The 21,872-nt window shown below is 45.1% G+C and overlaps 1 protein-coding gene across 1 annotated transcript in view; it reads right to left on the reverse strand.

The window, feature by feature from the left end:
• The window catches only part of LOC126088168 (uncharacterized protein K02A2.6-like), a 425,315-nt gene that overhangs the window by 70,857 nt on the left and 332,586 nt on the right, over nt 1-21,872 (reverse strand). The window contains exon 2 of the mRNA XM_049906291.1: nt 3,454-4,386. Within this exon, the coding sequence (XP_049762248.1) occupies nt 3,454-4,386 (933 nt within the window). The remainder of the gene's footprint in view (nt 1-3,453; nt 4,387-21,872) is intronic.

Genomic DNA, 21,872 nt, shown 5'->3' on the forward strand with positions numbered 1-21,872 from the left:
AGAAAAGAACTAAGTTCTACAAGTGTCTTTCTCCTCCTTTCTGGGCGAGTAAAAAAAATTACAAAAACAAGCCGCTATCACATCAATGGTAGGCGGCATGTGGATTGCGGGCCGCGGTCCTTAGAGAATCGACGAACAGTTAATGCAATATGATATACAGATAAATGTTTCCCACAATTCATCGACGAAAAGAAGCATCAGTCTTCATCGTGACAGTCTCAGCTGTCACACAACAACCCAGGGAATTTTTTGACACAGAAAAAACATCAAATTAAAGTGCCTGTGAGATTACCTCATTTAACAGCTACAGATTTTTTTTGCTCATTTATGCCAAACAATAAATATGCAGGCAGCTATTTCCAGTCCGTCACGAAGCACTTGAATCCTTCAAAAACAATGTTTTCTATTTAGGAAAAAAAAGAAAATGTTTTCAGCATCAATTCAAACGCTTGCAAATGTAAGTAAATATAAAGCCGAATATTTCGAGAAAAGTTAAAGAAGTGTACGAAACAATGTCTGTATATAATTATTGTAGCAAATTCGTAAAACACGGCTGTTATGTGATCAGTAATGCGTAATTTTCATTTACCAGCTTTGCTTAGTAATACAAATTCTAGGGAGAGTTCGCAACAATGGTGTAGCACTTGAAACGGCTTATGCCGTTGCCTAGCATTGTTCAGATGTTGTGTCAGTAACGTGTGTTCCTGATGCGTGTAAATGTGTTCTCGAATAGCGCAGAAGAAGCTTGTTTTTAAGCTACCGCGTTGTGGCAAAAACCTTGATCGGGCATTATAGGGGTCTTTGACTTCTCACAATCACCATCTGTGGATGCGAAGAACCTCCAAACCGTAAAAGGTACTAGTCGGGCAGTTTACTTTCACCTATTTGTTTACCTGGTAGCATGAGATATATAATTAAAACTAGCATAACGTAAATGGCTCTATTTATTGTGTACATAAAGAGAAGTAGTTGTGGACTTAACGGTTTTTATCGGACAGGGATGTGAGTGTTAAGGACATAGACATTTTTACCTCATAAAGGCGAAGTACCGCATTAAATTCACATACCAGTACACGAAGTTTTCAAGTTGTCATAATGTTCCACAAGTCAGTTGCCTGAATTTCTAGACATGGAACTGCTTGTTTTCTAATTACATTAATTGCTTCACGTTGCTAAAGCCATCGCCAAGCTTTCTTGCCAGTCCATTGAATACGAATACGATCTGTGTTCGTCTTCGTGTCGTGACTGTATAATTTTCTGCTACCAGTGAGGTGAAAGTCGTATTGGAAATTTAGGTCAAGAGGAATTTGCTATAGAAGCCGACACCTTAAAACATGGTGGTGATGGTAATGGCTACTGTGATGTGATTTGGTGCGCATTTCCAATTTAATTTCTTTATACTGTTATTTGTAGTTTTTTTACGACACTCGATTCGTTTCTTTCCGACAAGAAGCTACAATTTTTTGTTGTATAACGGTATCCACCTTCTTGTGATACAAACATATTTCACAAACGTTCATCACAACCTCAATTTGACTGAGTTGCTAAAGTGTATTTTGCGATACTTCGCTTTCTTTACAATAAATATACTTTCATTTTTCACATTCGTGCTGTGTGTTGTGGTGTCCATTACCAGTGTAGAGCTTCTTTCACGGTACGTTACACAATTCTTATTCTTTCCAATACCTTCCTCCCTTGCTCATCTGTGACTGAGCATCGTAGCTGTAACTTGAGATGTTTCTTTTCCCTATGCAGTAAATACTGGCAATGAAAACTGTTTGATTTACCGTTCGAAATGTAACCACGTCGGCTGACTCATGTTTGTTTCGTCACTGACCATAACTGGCGGCTGCCCCACAATTTCCATCAAATCCAATAAGTTCTGGTAGGTGTGTAGAGATGTGTTGAGCTAAGCTAGCATCGGGTTCGAGGCTTTTTCTTCGCTTTACACTTAAGTAAAATGAAATCTCGAGGTACTATTAGCTAGTATTTCTTAAAGGTATTCGAAATCATAATTGAAACTTTCGTAAAATATGGAAATTTGTTGTAAGATCTTATGGGACCAAACTGCTGAGGTCATCGGGCCCTAACCTTACACACTACTTAATCTAACTTAAACTAACTTACACTAAAGACAACATACACACCCATGCCCAAAAAGTTTTGTCATCCACATAATTCTGTGTACGTTTCCATTGTGACGAATGGTAGTTTTGACCTGAGCGTATTTCTTTCGCACATATGATAGTGATGACTGCATTTATAGTTACCTACTTCGTTGATGACGGAGAGGAAGAATGGAGGGAGTCTATCCAGCCAATTGTACTCTGTCTCCTAAGTTAACATCGGCATCAACAGCGTCGCAAATCGGAAACACGTGAGACACTTTGGGCAGATTTGGGACTTAGTGTACATCACTGGTGCGTTGTTTGGTACTAGCAGCTTAGCGCCACAATCTACAAGTAGCCTTGGGTACACACTATCCACAGAACCACTTCAGCCCCACTACGCCTAAAATACCACCTACGTGGAAAACTTTAACAGATAGAAACTTGTTATGTGTGTCGACAGAAGTGCCGACACAGTGTTATTATGAAGGGGCCGAATAGGGCACGCGTCAACTCACGCCGTCCTGCGTTAAGTCTGAAACAGGATACTTCATAAATGCTATAAAGAAAAGAACGGAGCTTCTCGTATACTCAACTTTATTCTCCTGTGTGGTACATCTCCATGGTGAATACAAGTAAGACTCTCTCCAGATATGGTTAACTGCGCCTTGCTAGGTCGTAGCTATGTACTTAGCTGAAGGCTATTCTAACTGTCTCTCGGCAAATGAGAGGAAGGCTTCGTACGTCTAGTCGCTAGCAATGTCGTCCGTACAACTGGGGCGAGTGCTAGTCCGTCTTTCTAGACCTGCCATGTGGTGGCGCTAGGTCTGCAAGTACTGATGGCGGCGACACGCGGGTCCGACATGTACTAATGGACCGCGGCCGATTTAAGCTACCACCTAGCAAGTGTGGTGTCTGGCGGTGACACCACATTCCTCCCCCGCAAATCGGCGAACGGTCGTGTTATAAGGCTTCCGCCCGCCGTGGGGAGGGCCCCATGTTGACGTATGCGATGAGGTGGGGAGCCTAACAACAGGCGAGGCTGTGCCACCCGCACCCGGCCATTCGGTCCGAGGGGAGCTAGGAAACGCCTGGAAACCTACTCCAGGGTGCACGTCAACATGCGGCGTATGCGCCCGTAATGAGACAGGGTCGACCTCCATTGCGTCGGGGTATCCGACACGCGATGACGCCATGTGGTCCGGAGCGGGCAAGAGTCCCATGGCGGAGGACAGCTGATCACGGGAAGCGATCGGCGGCACGTGACCCAGGGAGGCGGCTGGCGGCTGCAGCGAAGCGTCCTCTGCGGGCTGCGCCGACGGCGGCTGTGGCGACGGCGCGACGCCATGGGGCAGAATGGAAGGCATCGTCGGTAACACCTGGGGATGAGGCGAGCCAGTAGATGGGTCCCCAGGGCGCTGACCGGACGGCTCCGTCGCTGAAAGCAGACGGGGAGCGGCAGAACCCAGGCGACGACAGAGGCGCAGCTGATTGAGATGCCGACGCACCTCACCAGAGGCCCCCAAAACCAAATACATCGCGCGGCCGAGGCAGCGAAGAATGCGCCCTGCGAGCCAACGCCGTGAACCGCGATAGTTGCGATAGAATACAACGTCGCCTGGAGCAAAAGCAGGAGTCTGCCGCTGCACAGGAACCTGATGCGGCGGATGCAGCAAAGACATCAAGGTTCGATGAGGACGACCGTGAAGCAACTCAGCCGGCGAGCGACCATCGCGGGGCTGAGAGCGATACGAAGACAGAAAAAGCAACAACGCGTCCTCCCGAGAATGCGACTCTTTCAATTTCAACATCTGTGACTTGAAAGTCCGGACCAATCGTTCAGCGGCACCGTTTGACTGAGGCGAAAACGGCGCGGATGTCAGATGTTGAATACCAGTGGCCTTGCAGAATGGCTGAAATTCTGCGGACATGAATTGTGGGCCATTGTCGGAAACAATAGTCTGTGGAAGACCTTCAATGCAAAAGATAGCAGACAACGCTTGGATGGTGGCAGATGATGTCGTGGAAGACATCCGGACAACAAAAGGAAAATTACTGAAGGAATCGACAACAACCAACCATCGAGCATTCCAGAATGGACCAGCAAAATCGATGTGTAAGCGTTGCCAAGGGGAAGTGGCTTTCGGCCATGCAAAGAATTTCCGCGGCGGTGCGGATTGTTGTTCGGCACACGCCATGCAAGAAGAGCACATATTCGTAATCGCAGCATCGATTCCGAACCAAGTACAGTGCTGACGAGCAAGTTGTTTCGTACGCACTATACCCCAATGTCCTTGGTGGAGAAGCTTTAAGACAGATGACTGTAACGAACGTGGGACCACGACCCTAGACTGATCATTATCAGAACGCAACAACAAAACACCACGTCGTACAAAAAGTCTCTCCTTGTGAGCAAAAAATCGGCGAACCATCGGATCCTCGATCCGTGACTTCGACAAGGGCCATTGCGTAGTAACAAAACGCAAAACGGTAGCAAGGACAGGGTCTGCAGCTGTGGCTGTAGCTACACGACGAAAATCAATCGGAAACGATTCGACCACGTCATCAGTTTCCGCATCAATGAACATGCAAGCAATCTCGGAAGAATCGAATGCTTTATCCTCAGCAACAGGCAAACGGGACAACGCATCTGCGTTTCCGTGCTTAGCAGTGGACCGGTACAAGATATCGTAGCGGTACTGCGAGAGGAAAAGAGACCAGCGAATGAATTTCTGCGCTGTACGTGGAGGTACAGGCTTGTTCGGATGAAAAAGCGATGTCAAAGGTTTGTGGTCTGTAATGATGGTAAAGTGACGACCATACAAGAAATCGTGAAACTTCGTAACACCAAACACGAGAGCCAAAGCTTCTTTCTCTATCTGGGAATAATTTCTTTGCGCTGACGAGAGCAATTTGGACGCAAAGGCAATAGGGCGATCATGCGAACCATCGTTGTGCGCAAGCACAGCACCGATCCCGAAATCCGATGCATCTACCATCAACAAAAGGGGTTTCTGGGGATCGAATGGCGTAAGGCAAGTATTTGAAAGCAACGCCGATTTCAATTGGCGAAAGGCGCGTTCGCATTCCGTCGACCAGACGAACGGAACACCTTTACGGCGTAAGCGATGAAGCGGAGCTGAAATGGAAGAGGCATTGCGCAGAAAGCGATGGTAGTAATTGATTTTACCCAGCACACACTGTAGCTGCTTCACATTCCGCGGCGAAGGTAACTCCTGTATGGCACGGAGGTGCTCGGGACTCGGATGTATGCCTTGGGCATTAATTACATGTCCCAGATATGGCAAGTCACGAGCAAAAAACACACATTTGTCCTTCCTCAAGCGAAGACCATTCTGTCGCAAGACCTGAAATAATGTACGGAGATTTTGTAAATGTTCTGCTTCTGTCTTTCCTGATATCACTATATCGTCCAGATAGTTTGCTGCAGTAGGGACCGACGCACAAATAGTTTGCAAATATTGCTGAAACAATGCAGGGGCGGATGCACACCCGAATGGCAGTCTTTTGAATCTGTACAATCCAAGATGCGTGTTAACCACCAATACGCGCTGGGATTCTTCGTCCACCGGTATTTGCAAGTACGCATCTGCTAGGTCCAACTTTGAAAAATATTTTCCCGGGCACAGTTTGTCAAAAAGATCTTCCGGGCGGGGCAAAGGAAAAGTAGCAGTCACTAGTTGTGGATTCACTGTTGCTTTGAAGTCCACGCAAAGTCTCAATTTGCCGGAAGGTTTTTGCAAAATCACTAAGGGTGAGGCCCAGAGAGAAGCCTGCACACGTTCAATGACACCTTGCGATTCTAAATCTTTTAATGTTCGTGCGACCTCATCACGCAATGCGTGGGGAACATTGCGCGCTCTGAAAAATTTCGGTTGCGCGTTGACTTTTAGTTCCAAATGTGCTTCATAGTTCTTAGCGCAACCAAGGCCCGGTGCAAAAATGTCTGCAAATTCCTCACATAGACGAGAAACACTGGCTGAAGGCACAGTCTGGTTCACTGATAGGACCTGATTCACTATAGACAAGTTAAACAATTGAAATAAATCTAAACCAAACAAGTTCACTGCAGCAGAAGAACGAAGAACGTAAAACGACACAAGTTTTGTTTGTCCCTTGTATGTTGCAAGAAGGCTGCACTGTCCTAACACAGGGATATGCTGTCCTGAATAACTAGTGAGCTGAACTTTTGCGGCACGCAACGGAGGTGCGCCCAGTTGTTTGTACGTGGCGTAATTGAGCAATGAAACTGCGGCTCCGGTATCGAGCTGGAACGGTACCACTTGTCCGGCAAAGTCCAAATCTACAAAGAGTTTATTGTCCTGCTGACGACAAGAGCGACTGTTTTGTGCAACTTGAACAGACACTGGTACAGAATCACGTGCGACGTGACGGGATTGCCGTCGACGTCGACGCACACTTTTTGTGGTACGAACACTGTCACTATTAGAGAGAGAAACACTGGGCGGAGTGGCATGAACTACATGAATGTCCATGGGCGAATGTTCCCGAGCTTGAGTGTCCTTGGTTCGATTCCGGCGCGAAGCAAAGGGCCTGGAACGGTTGTGATTGTCTGATCTGAGCTTTTTCTGGCAAACACTTTGAACATGTCCTTTCTTTTGACAGTAAAAGCAAATAGCTTGGCGTGACGGGCAATGTTCACGCGAATGTCTAGTTGCACACCGCGGGCATGATTTCACTGCAGTTGTGTGCTGGCGAGGCACACCTGATTTAGAGCGCGGCGGCAGCTGCGTCGAAGTGCGCGAGGGCAGGTTACCGGGCCGCGCAGCGCGTCCAGCGGGCCGGGTAATGTTACACACTGCTGGCGAAGTTTCAAAAGATTCCTGAGCACAGTCAAGTGTGTCTTGCCTATCCAATATGTCTATCACTTGTTGAAGGGAGGGATTAACTAGTTTCAAAATCTGCTCCCTTATGCGAACATCAGAAACGTTCTGTGCTATTGCATCACGCACCATTGTATCTGAATAAGGAAGGCCACAGTCACATTCAAATGCACAGTTAGAGAGAGGAACACTGAAATTCACAATCCCTAGTAAGGCCTTGCAAAGTTGCAACCCACTCCCTATTAGTTTGACCGGCCGTACGTTTTGTACGAAAGAACGTATACCTTTTTGCAACCACATTAACTGTTTCTTTGAAATAGGCATCTAAAGCCGACACAATTTCTTCGTAGGACAGTGTAGCTACGTCGCGTCGGGGAAACAATTTCACTATCACACGGTACGTTTGCACGCCGACACAAGACAATAAGTGAGGCTGCCGCTCGTTACCTTGAATTCTGTAGGCGGCGAGATGGAATCCAAACTGGCGTGACCACTCCGTCCATGTTTCCTGCGCCGCGTCAAAGTTGCGAAACGGCGGTGCAACTGCATGTTGTGGCTGCGGGAGCGGCGAAGCGGCGGCGGCCGCATCGTTTTGCAGCGCACGTTGACCCTGGACGAGCTGTCCCAGGGCATCCAATAACGCCTGCGTCTGCTGATTCTGCAAGCGATAAAATACGGACAGTACATCTGGAGATTGTGGCGAAGCCATGACAAGTAAATGTAAGCAATTAGAAAGAACAAAACCCTTTTTTAACTCGTCGCCAATGTTATGTGTGTTGACAGAAGTGCCGACACAGTGTTATTATGAAGGGGCCGAATAGGGCACGCGTCAACTCACGCCGTCCTGCGTTAAGTCTGAAACAGGATACTTCATAAATGCTATAAAGAAAAGAACGGAGCTTCTCGTATACTCAACTTTATTCTCCTGTGTGGTACATCTCCATGGTGAATACAAGTAAGACTCTCTCCAGATATGGTTAACTGCGCCTTGCTAGGTCGTAGCTATGTACTTAGCTGAAGGCTATTCTAACTGTCTCTCGGCAAATGAGAGGAAGGCTTCGTACGTCTAGTCGCTAGCAATGTCGTCCGTACAACTGGGGCGAGTGCTAGTCCGTCTTTCTAGACCTGCCATGTGGTGGCGCTAGGTCTGCAAGTACTGATGGCGGCGACACGCGGGTCCGACATGTACTAATGGACCGCAGCCGATTTAAGCTACCACCTAGCAAGTGTGGTGTCTGGCGGTGACACCACAAAACTGGTTTACAAAGACGTCGCACTGAAAAAGTGCTTCAACTAAGTACACACATATTCTACTTTGATCGCCGATAGGGTTAGCATTTTGTTCATACTGCTGAACTCTATATACTCATTTGTTCATCACGATGTTGTCTTACCGATGTGTGTCTTTGTAATTTGTGTTGTCTAGTACAGTTAGTAACTATTAATACTCAAAGTAGCTGCTAAAATTTGAAATAATTGCTATCACAAGAAGAACACTGTCAGCAGAGTAAAGTAGTCACACTCGGACACACCTACGATGAGCTTTTATTATGCCCTTACTTCAGCTTCAAACGAACTGCTGGTAAGGGCAGCATGCAACAATACATCGCATGTACACTCCTGGAAATGGAAAAAAGAACACATTGACACCGGTGTGTCAGACCCACCATACTTGCTCCGGACACTGCGAGAGGGCTGTACAAGCAATGATCACACGCACGGCACAGCGGACATACCAGGAACCGCGGTGTTGGCCGTCGAATGGCGCTAGCTGCGCAGCATTTGTGCACCGCCACCGTCAGTGTCAGCCAGTTTGCCGTGGCATACGGAGCTCCATCGCAGTCTTTAACACTGGTAGCATGCCGCGACAGCGTGGACGTGAACCGTATGTGCAGTTGACGGACTTTGAGCGAGGGCGTATAGTGGGCATGCGGGAGGCCGGGTGGACGTACCGCCGAATTGCTCAACACGTGGTCGGCGGAAGGTGCACGTGCCCGTCGACCTGGGACCGGACCGCAGCGACGCACGGATGCACGCCAAGACCGTAGGATCCTACGCAGTGCCGTAGGGGACCGCACCGCCACTTCCCAGCAAATTAGGGACACTGTTGCTCCTGGGGTACCGGCGAGGGCCATTCGCAACCGTATCCATGAAGCTGGGGTACGGTCCCGCACACCGTTAGGCCGTCTTCTGCTCACGCCCCAACATCGTGCAGCCCGCCTCCAGTGGTGTCGCGACAGGCGTGAATGGAGGGACGAATGGAGACGTGTCGTCTTCAGCGATGAGAGTCGCTTCTGCCTTGGTGCCAATGATGGTCGTATGCGTGTTTGGCGCCGTGCAGGTGAGCGCCATAATCAGGACTGCATACGACCGAGGCACACAGGGCCAACACCCGGCATCATGGTGTGGGGAGCGATCTCCTACACTGGCTGTACACCACTGGTGATCGTCGAGGGGACACTGAATAGTGCACAGTACATCCAAACCGCCATCGAACCCACCGTTCTACCATTCCTAGACCGGCAAGGGAACTTGCTGTTCCAACAGGATAATGCACGTCCGCATGTATCCCGTGCCACCCAACGTGCTCTATAAGGTGTAAGTCAACTACCCTGGCCAGCAAGATCTCCGGATCTGTCCCCCTTTGAGCATGTTTGGGACTGGATGAAGCGTCGTCTCACGCGGTCTGCACGTCCAGCACGAACGCTGGTCCAACTGAGGCGCCAGGTGGAAATGGCATGGCAAGCCGTTCCACAGGACTAAATCCAGCATCTCTACGATCGTCTCCATGGGAGAATAGCAGCCTGCATTGCTGCGAAAGGTGGATATACACTGTACTAGTGCCGACATTGTGCATGCTCTGTTGCCTGTGTCTATTTGCCTGTGGTTCTGTCAGTGTGATCATGTGATGTATCTGACCCCAGGAATGTGTCAATAAAGTTTCCCCTTCCTGGGACAATGAATTCACGGTGTTCTTATTTCAATTTCCAGGAGTGTACTACGTGCGTGAATATGGAAGTTACTAGCAAGTTATTGCAACCGCAAACAATTTGTAAGAGAAATGGGATCTACTCCCTGTATGTGAGTGAAGACTATGCAACAGGTTACCCACTCAGAAGTGGCATATAAATGTAACTATTTGGTGAGAAGATCGTGTTATGCCTAGGTTAAGAAGGAGCACGTGCCTCTATCGAGTCTGTAGTTGACTGCTCCATAATGTCGACACTCGTGTTGGTCAGGATGCCACAACCGTCATGGAAATATGGAAACGATGTGTTCAGATGGGTCTCACTCAGGGGAATGATTCGAAATACAGCTGTTGTACACTGAAGTGCCAAAGAATCTCGTACACCTGCCTAATATCGCGTAGGGCCCCCGCGAACACGCACAAGTGCCAGAAAACGACGTGGCATGACCTCGACCAATGTCTGAAGTAGTGCTTGAGTGGACTGAACCACGAATCCTGCAGGGCTGTCCATTAATCCGTAAGAGTACGAGGGAGTGGAGATTTCTCATGAACAGCACGTTGCAAGACATCCAAGATATGCTCAATAACGTTCATGTCGTGGGAGTTTGGTGGCCAGCGAAAGTGTTTAAAATCAGAAGAGTGTTCCTGGAGCTGCTCTGCAGCAATTGTCGACATGTGGTGATCGCATTATGGTGCTGGAGTTTCCCAAATCAGTCTGATTACACAATGGACATGAATGAAGGCAGGTGATAAGACACGATGCTTACGTACGTGTCACCTGTCAGATCGTGTCTAGACGTATCAAGGGTCCCACATCACTCCAACTACAGACTCCCCACACCTTTACAGAGCCACCACTATCTTGAACAGTCCCCGGCTGACATCTACGGTTCAGCGGTTCATGAAGCTGATTCCATAACCGTACACGTCCATCCGCTCGATACAATTTGGAATAAGACTCGTCCGACCAGGCAACATGATTGCAGTCTTTAACAGATCAGTGTCGGTGTTGGGTCCCAGGAGAGGCGTAAAGCTTTGTATCGTGGAATCATCAAGGGTACACGAATGGGCCTTCATCTTCGAATGCCCATATCGATGGTTCTTCATTGAATGGTTCACACGCTGACATTTGTTGAGGGCCCAGCATTGAAATCTGCAGAAATTTGTGGAAAAGGTTGCACTTCTGTCATGCTGCACAAATCTCTTCAGTCGACGTTGGTCTCACTGATGCAGGATCATCTTCCGGCCGCAGCTACGGTGGAGATTTGATGTTTTACCGGATTCTGGATATTCAAGGTACACTTGTGATATGGTCGTACGGGAAAATCCCCACATCATCGCTACCTCGGAGTTGCTGTGTGCCATCATTTGTGGGCCGACTATAACACTATGTTCAAACGCACTTAAATCTTGATAAGTCGCTATTGTAACGGCAATAGCTGATTTAACAACTGCGCTAGACACCTATCTTATACGGGCGTTGCCGACTGCAGTGCCATATTCTGCCTGTTCACATATTTCTGTATATGAATACGGGTGACTATACCAGTTCCTTTGGCGCTTCATTGTATTTATAGCTGTGCTCTATCTTTGAAGTCTCCAATGGTGTCTGCTATATCGTGGGCGTGCGCCTACTGTGCCAGCAACATACAGCTACATTACATCCAAATTACGCTGGCGGCCGTCTTCCTAGCAGACGAAATTCGAGATGTGCTATGGTGCACGCAGCCACCGGATGGGAAACTGGGCGCCAGCAGTGGCCACTGGCCGCGCGGTTTCTCTTGCCAAATGGTGACATCATGCTGGGCTTAGACTCTGGTGGAAGGAAGGAAGGAAGATTACGCTTAAATCCCGGCAATGTCCCGATCGTTAGTGGCGGAACTCAAGCTTGGATTGTGTCATGGATGGGGAAGGAAGTCGGTCATGCTCTTTAAAAGGAACAAATCCCGGCATTTGTCTGGAGCAATTTGAGGAAACCACGAAAAACCTAAATCTGGATGGCTGGACGCGGGTTTGAACCGTCGTCCTCCCGAATGCGAGTCCAGTGTGCTAACCACATCGCCATCTCGATGTATGGCTGAGGCTTTGGCATATCCTCTAAACATACACTGTGGCTCCTTCACTTGGCTTTATATCCAAGTACAGGTTCCTCACTGACTGTGCTAGTATGTTATTCTTACTCGAAGTCATTGTAAACAAAGTTGCAACGATCGAACATACTGTGACAATCTCGGTAGCAATAACTTTATTTGCGTTGTTTACCTATACAACAAGTCTATTTGGTTTCGTAAGTGTTTCATGGAAATAAAATGTGAACATAATTACTGGCCTTCAGCCTTATGTTCTTTTGCTTAAGAAGAACGCCGAAGATGATATGGGTAGATCAGAAAAATACTGAACCGATATTGATCACAACAAATGAAAAAAGAAGAGAAATTTATTGCAGATTTTGACAAATGTAGGAAACAGCCAAAGACATCGAGGAATACGTTACTTGCGTAACAGAGGGAAGTGCGGGTAATAAAAATTGCAAAGCAAGACCAAGGTTTAAGCACAGCAAATAGGCTCAAGTGAATGTAGGTTACGATAGTAATCCACAGATGTCTCCCCGGGATAGACTAACACGGAGAGTTGCATCAATCCAAGCTTTGGATCGAAGACCAACGACACTATTTATTGTACTTGTAGTTTCAATACTTGCCTCGTTTCCGGGCAGGACAACAAATGTTCTTAGAAACAATCTATGTCTCTCTAAAGTGCGGCTGCTATTTCGTAGGTTCTGTTTGTTTGGTTCTTTATTTCCTAAAATCTTTAAGAAGACAGACCAGTTTCAACGTCATTCATTGTACGACGTAACATCAGAGAATAGTATCTTTTCAGTTTTACGTACCTGGAACGCCTGTAGAATACCTATTTTCAGACAAAACGATTTTCCAGACACAAATTTCCTTACATTTGCAAGTAACTGGAAATGAACAGTATGCAGTTCTCATGAATACGGTCGATTCTCCAGATATTTCGTACATGAAATCCTTCAATGTGAATATCACAACGAGGTTCTGGAAGATGCGCAAGAGTTAGAAACAACTTTATATCTTATGCTTTACGTGCGACGGATGGTCATGTAGACTTAACTAATACCAACAAATAATAAAGATTATTAACTATTGTTAATTTGTCAGTACTTGTCTGCATTCCCGGTACACAAATATTTCACTGAGCCACAGTATCAAAGCACACACTGAGAGAAAGTGGCGTGGACAATTTATAAAATAGAGTGATTTTTTTTTTGCCTTATTCCGTATCGTCACGGGGTCTGCTTGCTAAATCTGGTTTTGATGCTGTTAGTGGAATAGGATTGCCGGATGCCTTCCCGTCGCTACTTCTTCAGGAAATGGTAACACTTAGAAATTTACGGAATCACAAAATGAAATAAAATAACGTACAGTGCTATAACCAGCTTCCAATCAGTTACAAACAACCTATGGGCTCCTTTCTCACAGCTCGCAGACCTGCGACTTCAAACCTACTCACGTAATGGTCTTAACTAACTAGGCTCATAATAACATTGCTTCGAAAATTAATTTTCATCAAAGCAATTAACCTGTAATTGTCTCATTCCATTCTTTATGCATTGTAGTATCTTACGAACAACGTGGAGCTCTATTAGAGAAGGGCAGTCTTTCTCTCGACATCAGAATACAGCACAACCTGGACTTTCTGACTTCACAGAACAACAACTAAACTGCGTACACAGACTACTGGGTGGTATCCTTCACACGAACAGAAACACTTTGCCAGCAATCCGCAAACGGCTCCGCATGGTGTACAACAATATCTGACTCTAAAGACTTAAAACTGCCACAGCAACCAAGCAAATAGGTTGCTTTACAGTTTGTATCGATTAATTGAAACATTATAGCAGACTCTCATCGAACATAGCAAAGGTAAAATCCTTACTGAGGAAGTGGAAGTATACGACATAAACACACCACCACGTAACGCTGTGTTTAGATTGCGCTGGCACTTCCGGTGCGGTCAGACAACACTGAATGATGTTGATTTAAGTGGCGGATCATATCTCTCTGGAATATCAATAATCGCGAGAGAAATGGTGGTCCTAGTGCTCGAAGGCGAAATCATATCACTAAGATTCTGAGACAAAGGAGCAGACAAAGCAGTGGGAACGTAGGATTGAGAACCACAGGAAAATGCGAAGATGCATTCATCATCGAGCTGGGTGGTGCTGAGTTCCGTATTTAGACTTCCATGATGCGTTGCAGGCAAATAACGTTCGCGATGGGCGTATCGTGACAGGAGCGTGCTAATGACATCTCCTGAAATGTTTACGGTAGCTGTCAAGAGGAAACATTGCGGGACGCTGTCCAGTGGGCGTGTTTTTGATAGAAGACTATGCCCACCCTCACTGCCTTCTGGGCACAACACATGCTCCTTCTCTTGGCTATCAGATTTGCCTCAGTCATTCCCCTGGCCCCCCTCCGTCTTTCTTGCGTCTTCCTGTGACATAGCACATAGTGACGTCTTCCTCTTTCCTCGGACGAGGAAGTCATAGCGGGGCAGAGACACTTCCAGAAAAGCGACAAGCTGAATTTCCATGTGGAAAGTTAACTTAACAGCCAGACTGCTACGACTACTTGAACCAGTCTCTCCGCCGGGACATCCATCTGTGTGAAAAATGTGTCGTGTTGTAAGGTGAATACGAAGAGAAGGACAAGCAGCACCACAAAGTTTCATCATCACTGCTTGACCTTTCGATGTGATAATTAGAAATCCATAATTAATCTATCTGCGAGGGTTGCCCAGAAAGTAATGCACCGCATTTTTTCCTCAGCCAAAAACATTGTTACGAATGTGAAACGTTACCTATGTATTATTTGATGTCTCCTGAGTGAGCGCAACAAGTGTCCATCACTTCCGACAGATAGCGTAGCTGCAGGACAGTTTCAAAATGACATCTGTAGATGATGTACGTTACAAGAAACGTGACGTCATTGAATTTCTCACTGCAGAGAAAGAAACTGTGGGGAGTATCCACAAACGCTTGTGCAAAGTCTATGGAGCATCTGATATCGGCGGAAGTACAGTTGGTCGCTGGGCATGGAAGGTAAGGTCATCAGATGGCGGTTCGGCGGGGCTCCACGATTTGCGGTGTCCGGGGAGACCATCCACGGCTGTCACACCTGAGAGCCCTGACCTAGCTCCCTTGAATTTCCACTTGTTTGGGCCATTAAGGGATGTCATTCGTGGCAGACATTTTGAGGACGGTGAGGAGGTGATTCACACAGTGAAGCGCTAGCTCCACAACCAGGACAAGGATTGGTACCGACAGTACATACAGCCCTTGTTTCGTGTGGAAGAAGGCCATAGAATGGGATGGAGGTTACCTCGAAAAATGGGAGTTCAAAGCAGTTAACTCATGGTGTCACACATAGGAGTCAGAAACAGTTCGAAAACTTGTAAAGGTGTTGTAGGGTTGTTTATGCTGATATATAATTGTCAAGAAAAAGTTCTATTCCTTGTTCCTTTGTTCCAACTTAATTAGCACTACAGTTACTTAACCAGGCAAATCTGCGCGGAAATTCAAGCGGCACGCCAGCTAGGGTTAGTCTTAGTTGGCTTCATAGAGTAGACGATAGCGCACGAGACTGCTCAGCTTTGGTTCGGTTTCTATCCCGTCAGTTGAGTGCAGCCAGTTTCATTGGTTACCGATCCACGACAATCGACAACGATTTGTGGCGAGCAACCACCGTTGCCCATTGAATGACAAACCTGGCAGTAGTAATACGGTACATTTCCCTTTATTAATGCGGGCCTAAGAAAGATCAAAAGGAATACAAAACCTCCTTGGGTAAAGTATATCATAGATATGACGTAACAATACCACAACATCGTCCGCGTACGCTCTACAGAGAAGTTTACTCCCCAACATCATTCGGCCACGGGATAAGACAAAATGCGACATGCGGAGGGAATTCAATGCAGTAAGTCCCGTGGGATGGTGATGTGGGGAGTTAAATGTCCATTCACTACGACAGGCGACCGAATATAAAACCAAGACAGGATAATACCTGACACGCAATATGATTAAGGCTGGTCGCCTTGAGCACCTGCATCAAGAAACTATGACTGACCAAGCCAGACGCCTTATTAAAATCAATACAAATAAAGGCTTCATAAGGAGAAGTCGCAGCAGCCACCGAGACGATCTCCAGGCATTCGATTACAGAAGATAGGATCGTGCTCCTAGGCACGCAGCTTCGGTGAACAGCAAGAAATATCGACAAACGGGTATTAACCACCCGGGCGACAGTTTCGAAATCGAAATTGAGTAGTGTTATAGGGCGGAATTTGTCAATGCTCGGACGTCCGGTTGTTTTAGGAATTTGAATGATTTTACCAACACTGAAAGGGTCAGAAATCCAATGCTCCATATCACCTCATTTACTAGTGAAGTGTAGGTATCATCTATAAGAGAGCAAAAACGTACATGAAATTCCTTCGGAACGCCGTCCAGTTCTCTGGTGATTTTTGCGATGGCGAACCAACAACAAGACGATGTATATGAAGCAAGTCACTTAGAAATTCATCAGTTAATGCGGGAGTAGTCACGCAATCCAGCACAATCAGGGCGAGTCGTATGAGTAGAAGGGACGTCATGAAATTCGGTAAACAAATTGTAGATCGCTCTGCAAATGACTCGTTGAGACGTCAGTAGGTGACCATCAGGGTTTGTAAGCGACGCGATAATTACTCTTTTCGACGCATCCGCAACCTGATAACGTGATTTAAGGAGGTCAGTCACGCTTTAGGAAGAAGCAGGATTTTAATCGTATTCTGATTCATTCCATTTGATGTCTCTTTACCTGAAGCAGCTTCGCCTTAGCATGGTGGACATCCGTAAGGGAGCTTATCTGGCGCGATCATAAGCAACACGGAATAATAAAATTTCTAGCTCCAACGGAGATTCCTCGACCTCTCAGCGCCGTAAACGACTAATGCTTCCAGGAGCAATAGTTTTGCATGTCATGACAAACATTCCGTAAGAGAAGGATAAAAGCCGCGCAAACGGAAGGTATGAGCCCATACCTCTCGATCGGCGATCTCTTGACAAGGATTTTTTCAGAGAGATGATGATATTTGGTTTGTGGGTCGCTCAACAGCGCGGTCATCAGCTCCCGTACAAAGTCCCAATATTTTACACTGTTGTATCTCGCCACTATCACGAATGATGATGATGAAATGATGAGGAAAACGCGAACACCCAGTCCCCGGGCAAAGAAAATACCCAATTCGGAAGGGAATCGAACCTGTAACGTCGTGATGCAGAGGCAGGGACGCCAACCACTAGATTTTCACACCCATGGGAACTGATACAGTTTTACTGGTCCCGGCATATTGTGTAAGTTAACAGCAGCGGCACAGTGAGCACTGAAACAAATGGGTATCACGTCTATCGCTAACAGTTGTCTACATAAAGAATCAGAAAGGTAAAACCGATCGAGTCTGCTGCTGGAAGTACTTGGAAAATCTATATACCTAATGAAAGTGGGGTACTGACAGCTCCATGAATCGCGTATTTGTGAAGAGCGCTACAAGGCATCTGATTCCTTCACGAAACTAAAATTGGGTATCCACAGGGCGCAGAACGTAATTAATACCCAACATAATTATCCGTGGAATTTTATAAAATAAATAAACGATATCCACTTCATAAAAACGCTGCGATATGTGGAACGGTCAGATCTTAAAGGGCCATAAAGGAGAATTAAAATGATGTCACAAAAAGTACAGCACATGCCACGGCCGTTAACAACAGCTTAGAAATGAATCAGTGATATTCCCTCTCTGTAAAATAAAGCAGTAACAGAAGACAGACCAGAACCACATTAAAGCAAATAGAAAATCCAGATATAAAAATATTCAAAGACCACTTCTTGCAAAGATATCACGTCTGTGCTTGAATCGTAATTAATTGTTGCAGCGCCGAACTCTAAGCTCGGATCTAATTCTTTTCACATTCAAGGTGACTAAGGTATAGGCCTGCATTTAGTCATTGCTAAAACAGTTCACTTGATCACTTGCAAATGACCGTTAACGACATGTAGCACAGTCTATTGCAGAGTCAACTAACGAATCTGGATGTTAAGAGATGGATTCCCCTCTTCCATCCTACTTCTGAGTTATCAGTTTTCACGATAGCACACGCTCAGGTTGAAAACGGTGCTTGTTGCGGCTTTGTGGAAATACGTCTGGCGTATGGGGTAACGGTGGTGGTGGTGGTGGGGGGGGGTTGCTGTGGAAATTCAGTATTACATGCAGAGGACACACACAACTCTTCCATAGGTGGACGGTGTGGTTCCTGAATATATCGATTGAGCTACCCAAGCACAACTCGCCATCCCTCGTTCCACCAGTACCTTATCTCCTACCTTCCGAACTATATAAAAGCTCTCCTGCAAAACATGCGGTATTACCAATAATGGAATAATGGAAATCGAAGAGACGTCGCTTACCCACAGCCGGGAGGATGTTTCGAGAATGACATTGTCACCCCCCAGCGGAATGTGTGATGATATGAATCCCTTCATCCAAGAGCGTTAGTTCTACAAGTTTTGTAGGAGAGCTTCTGTGAAGGTTCGAAGGTAGGAGATTTGGAATTGGTGGAAGCAAATCTCTGAGGATGGGATGTGAGTCGTGTTTGGACTGCTCGGTCAGTACAGCACGTGCCCGCGTAACGCATAGATCCCGATTTCGTGTCTCAGTCCGGCATACGTTTTAATTTGCCAGAAATGTTTCTGTCCTAACGTACTCATTAAGCGGTATACTCTTGCATTAAATGTCTGACACAGTAAGACTAGTATTATACTTACTAACCACGTGATTTGAGGCAGCAGAACAGACGACGCCAGATTATATAGAGATTTTGTTCATCCAGTATTTGACAATGAGAGCACTTAGCGGCTTCCAAAAAACTTTGCACATTATTTGAAATTTCTTACCATATTTTCGCTATTCATGCACTAAAACTTCTGCGTCTGACAAGACGTTTTAATTTCTCATTTCCTTACAACTGATCTATTCACAACATAGTTTGCAGGCACTATTCACATATAACACTTAATGTAACTGCAAGACGACGAGACATAGCTCAGGAGATACGACATCAAAAACACTGAGATGCGTGAAAAAGTAATATTTACTTGAAATGCAGTTCAAATTGCCCGTACTGTATTCACTCAGTGTTTCGCAATGAGAACGCGCAGCAACTTCCGATAAACATTAACCACAGTTTCAAACCTTTTCTATACTTTTTGTCACTTAAGCGCCTAACTTCAAATATGTAGCACATTAACTCATTTGTAAAGCAATGAAAAACGTTTGAAACCGTTTTATAAGTGTGAGTTCGGTCCTTTAAAGAGTAGGGAGTTTGTCAGTATTTAACTAAACGTAAGGGGTAACGTCATACTTTGTTGGACGCCTTCCGAAAGTCAAATTATTTATTGGCCTCTGAGTTTTGCGGAAGAACAGAGCACGCAGGGTTACACACGATCGTTGTTTGAGGAAACCATGTTGATTGTCACGGAGGAAATTTTCGGTCTCCAGAAATGACATAATAAGCTAGCATTAAACGTGTTTTAAAATTCTACATCAGAATGATGTCATCGATACGCATTAAAATTGTCTGCATTTGTTCGACGGCGTTTCTTGAAAATTGGAGTAACTTGCACTTTTTTTTTTTCAAGTAGGAACGCTAGGTTTCCTCCTGCGACCTGCAGCGCATTGCTACAAGAACATGGGCAAATTCTTTCACATAGTCTACGTCTACTTCTACATCTAGATCTATAACTACTACATATGTACTCCACAAACCACCATACGGTGCGAGGTGGAGTACCACTGCTAGCCATTCTCTTTTCTGAGACATCACAAGTGGAGTGAAGGAAACCCTCGTGAATAAATGCCAACTGTATTCCAAGAAGACTATGAACCATTATGTTGCCACCATGTCGTATATAAATCGATGTACTGGTACGACGCACAATCTGTCATGCATTGTGCTTGGATTTCCTGAGTATATTCGTAAATGTTGAAGTATTGGCTTTAGTGGCAGGAAGTATATCAGACAAATTCTTCACAGACTTGGCAAAATCGAGGGAAATTTGGTAAGTACTAAGTAACTGGACAAGATAAAGATTTCCTCCTGCTCTCATGGTAGAATCGACGTCAATGCATCACGTGCACGCTTGTGATGCAGCACCTTCGACGTGTGGCAACATGAGGGCTATATTGAAGTACCATATGAAAAAGAAGCAGTCATTAAGTCACTATGTACTTAAATCCGAGCATTAATTTTATTTATGGTTTCGAGGCGAGTGAGAGCTGATGACAAGGTAATGATATTCCTCAGGTGTAAGGGTATTTGCCGCTGTTTTTGCGAATTAGTAAGTTTTAGCATGAATTAATTGTCAAGTATCTACAAGATGGCGATACTCGGTAGAACAAGGCTTTTGTAGGAAGAAGTACGCGTGCACACGTCTGGATCCATCTGTAACGTTAAACTGTGCGTATGAAACCTTCGTGGTCTAGCAACCTAACACTACCACTGGTTCCTTCACAACCTTCGACAGGAATTGTAAAAAGACGCCCTGCCCCCTCAGGTTTTGTCACTCAGTTCTTGGGCATTAATTCCCCAAAGCAGTACGATGCAGTTCACAGAAACGTTCGAAAGACTCACTTTTGAAGATTAGAATATTTCTGAATGCTGTCAACTATAAAGGATTAATGGGTTATAAACATATTCGTCGATAGATGTGTGCGTAGCGCAACAGAATTGTATTCGCATAGTCGCAGGTTCTTTTCTCATTAATAACAAATTTACTCACATTTTTATGTATATTAAGTATTTAGTAACTAATGAAAATGATGATTAACTAACAATTAATCATCTTTATTAGTAGAAATAACACTGTGTTATTTTTAATTACTATTTGCATGAAAATGCTCGTATTCACAGGCAAAAAAAAAAAAAGGCGAAGACTCAACTACAAAATGAAATGTCATAATATTTCTAGGGACTAAATTGCTTTGCTGAGGTATGTAATTATTTTATTTAACAGAATGTCATTAGATTTCAATTTATTTTCTTACTACCAATAGTGTAATACATAAAGAAGTTAATTTTATTAAAAATTATGACCCAGTGTTTGTTAAGTAACATTTTCATTTCCTAATGAGTGTGGAATTTAAATAAAAGAAATATATATACATGTATTTTCCTAAGGAGATCTGAACCGGCGACTTTAGTATTAGAGGCCAAATACGCTACGTATTAGGCCAACGACAAACAACTTTATGTGCTAGTAATGCTTTATACTGAACGCTCAGAAATTTTCTATTCTTCATAGTCGATTTTTTTGTTTTCTTTTTAGAATGATATCGTGCTACTTTAGAAATTAATGTTTAGATAATGACCTTCGAATCCTATAAATGTGAACAAAATCGAGGAGACCCAGTCGGTGAAATCGTCTTGCTTCTCTTAAACAAAGAAAAACGAAATGTATTATAGAACTCAAAATTTTGGCAATTAAAGTTCGCTTGTTGGATAATAGCAACAATGAAAAGGTTTAGTATACTGCTAAACGGAAAGTGCTGTTTGTACTATTCATTTTACTACAGTACACATTCCGTGCGATGTATGCCTTATCTTAAAGTTCCTTTCATCTTTTACCTAAACACACTATCCCCAGTAGTCAGTCTGCTTTTAAACAATTCCCTTTTGCAAGGAAAAGCTTGTGGCTGTCTGGCCTATTCCTAAGCTTTGGAGAACCCGTATTCCCCCACCTGAAACTCATGCCCTTTTTGTTAATATGTCGAGCAACCTACATCGTGTCGCTGAGTGTCTGACACTGC

The sequence above is a fragment of the Schistocerca cancellata genome, chromosome 6 (assembly GCF_023864275.1).
Source record: "Schistocerca cancellata isolate TAMUIC-IGC-003103 chromosome 6, iqSchCanc2.1, whole genome shotgun sequence".
Taxonomy (NCBI): Eukaryota; Metazoa; Arthropoda; class Insecta; order Orthoptera; family Acrididae; genus Schistocerca; species Schistocerca cancellata.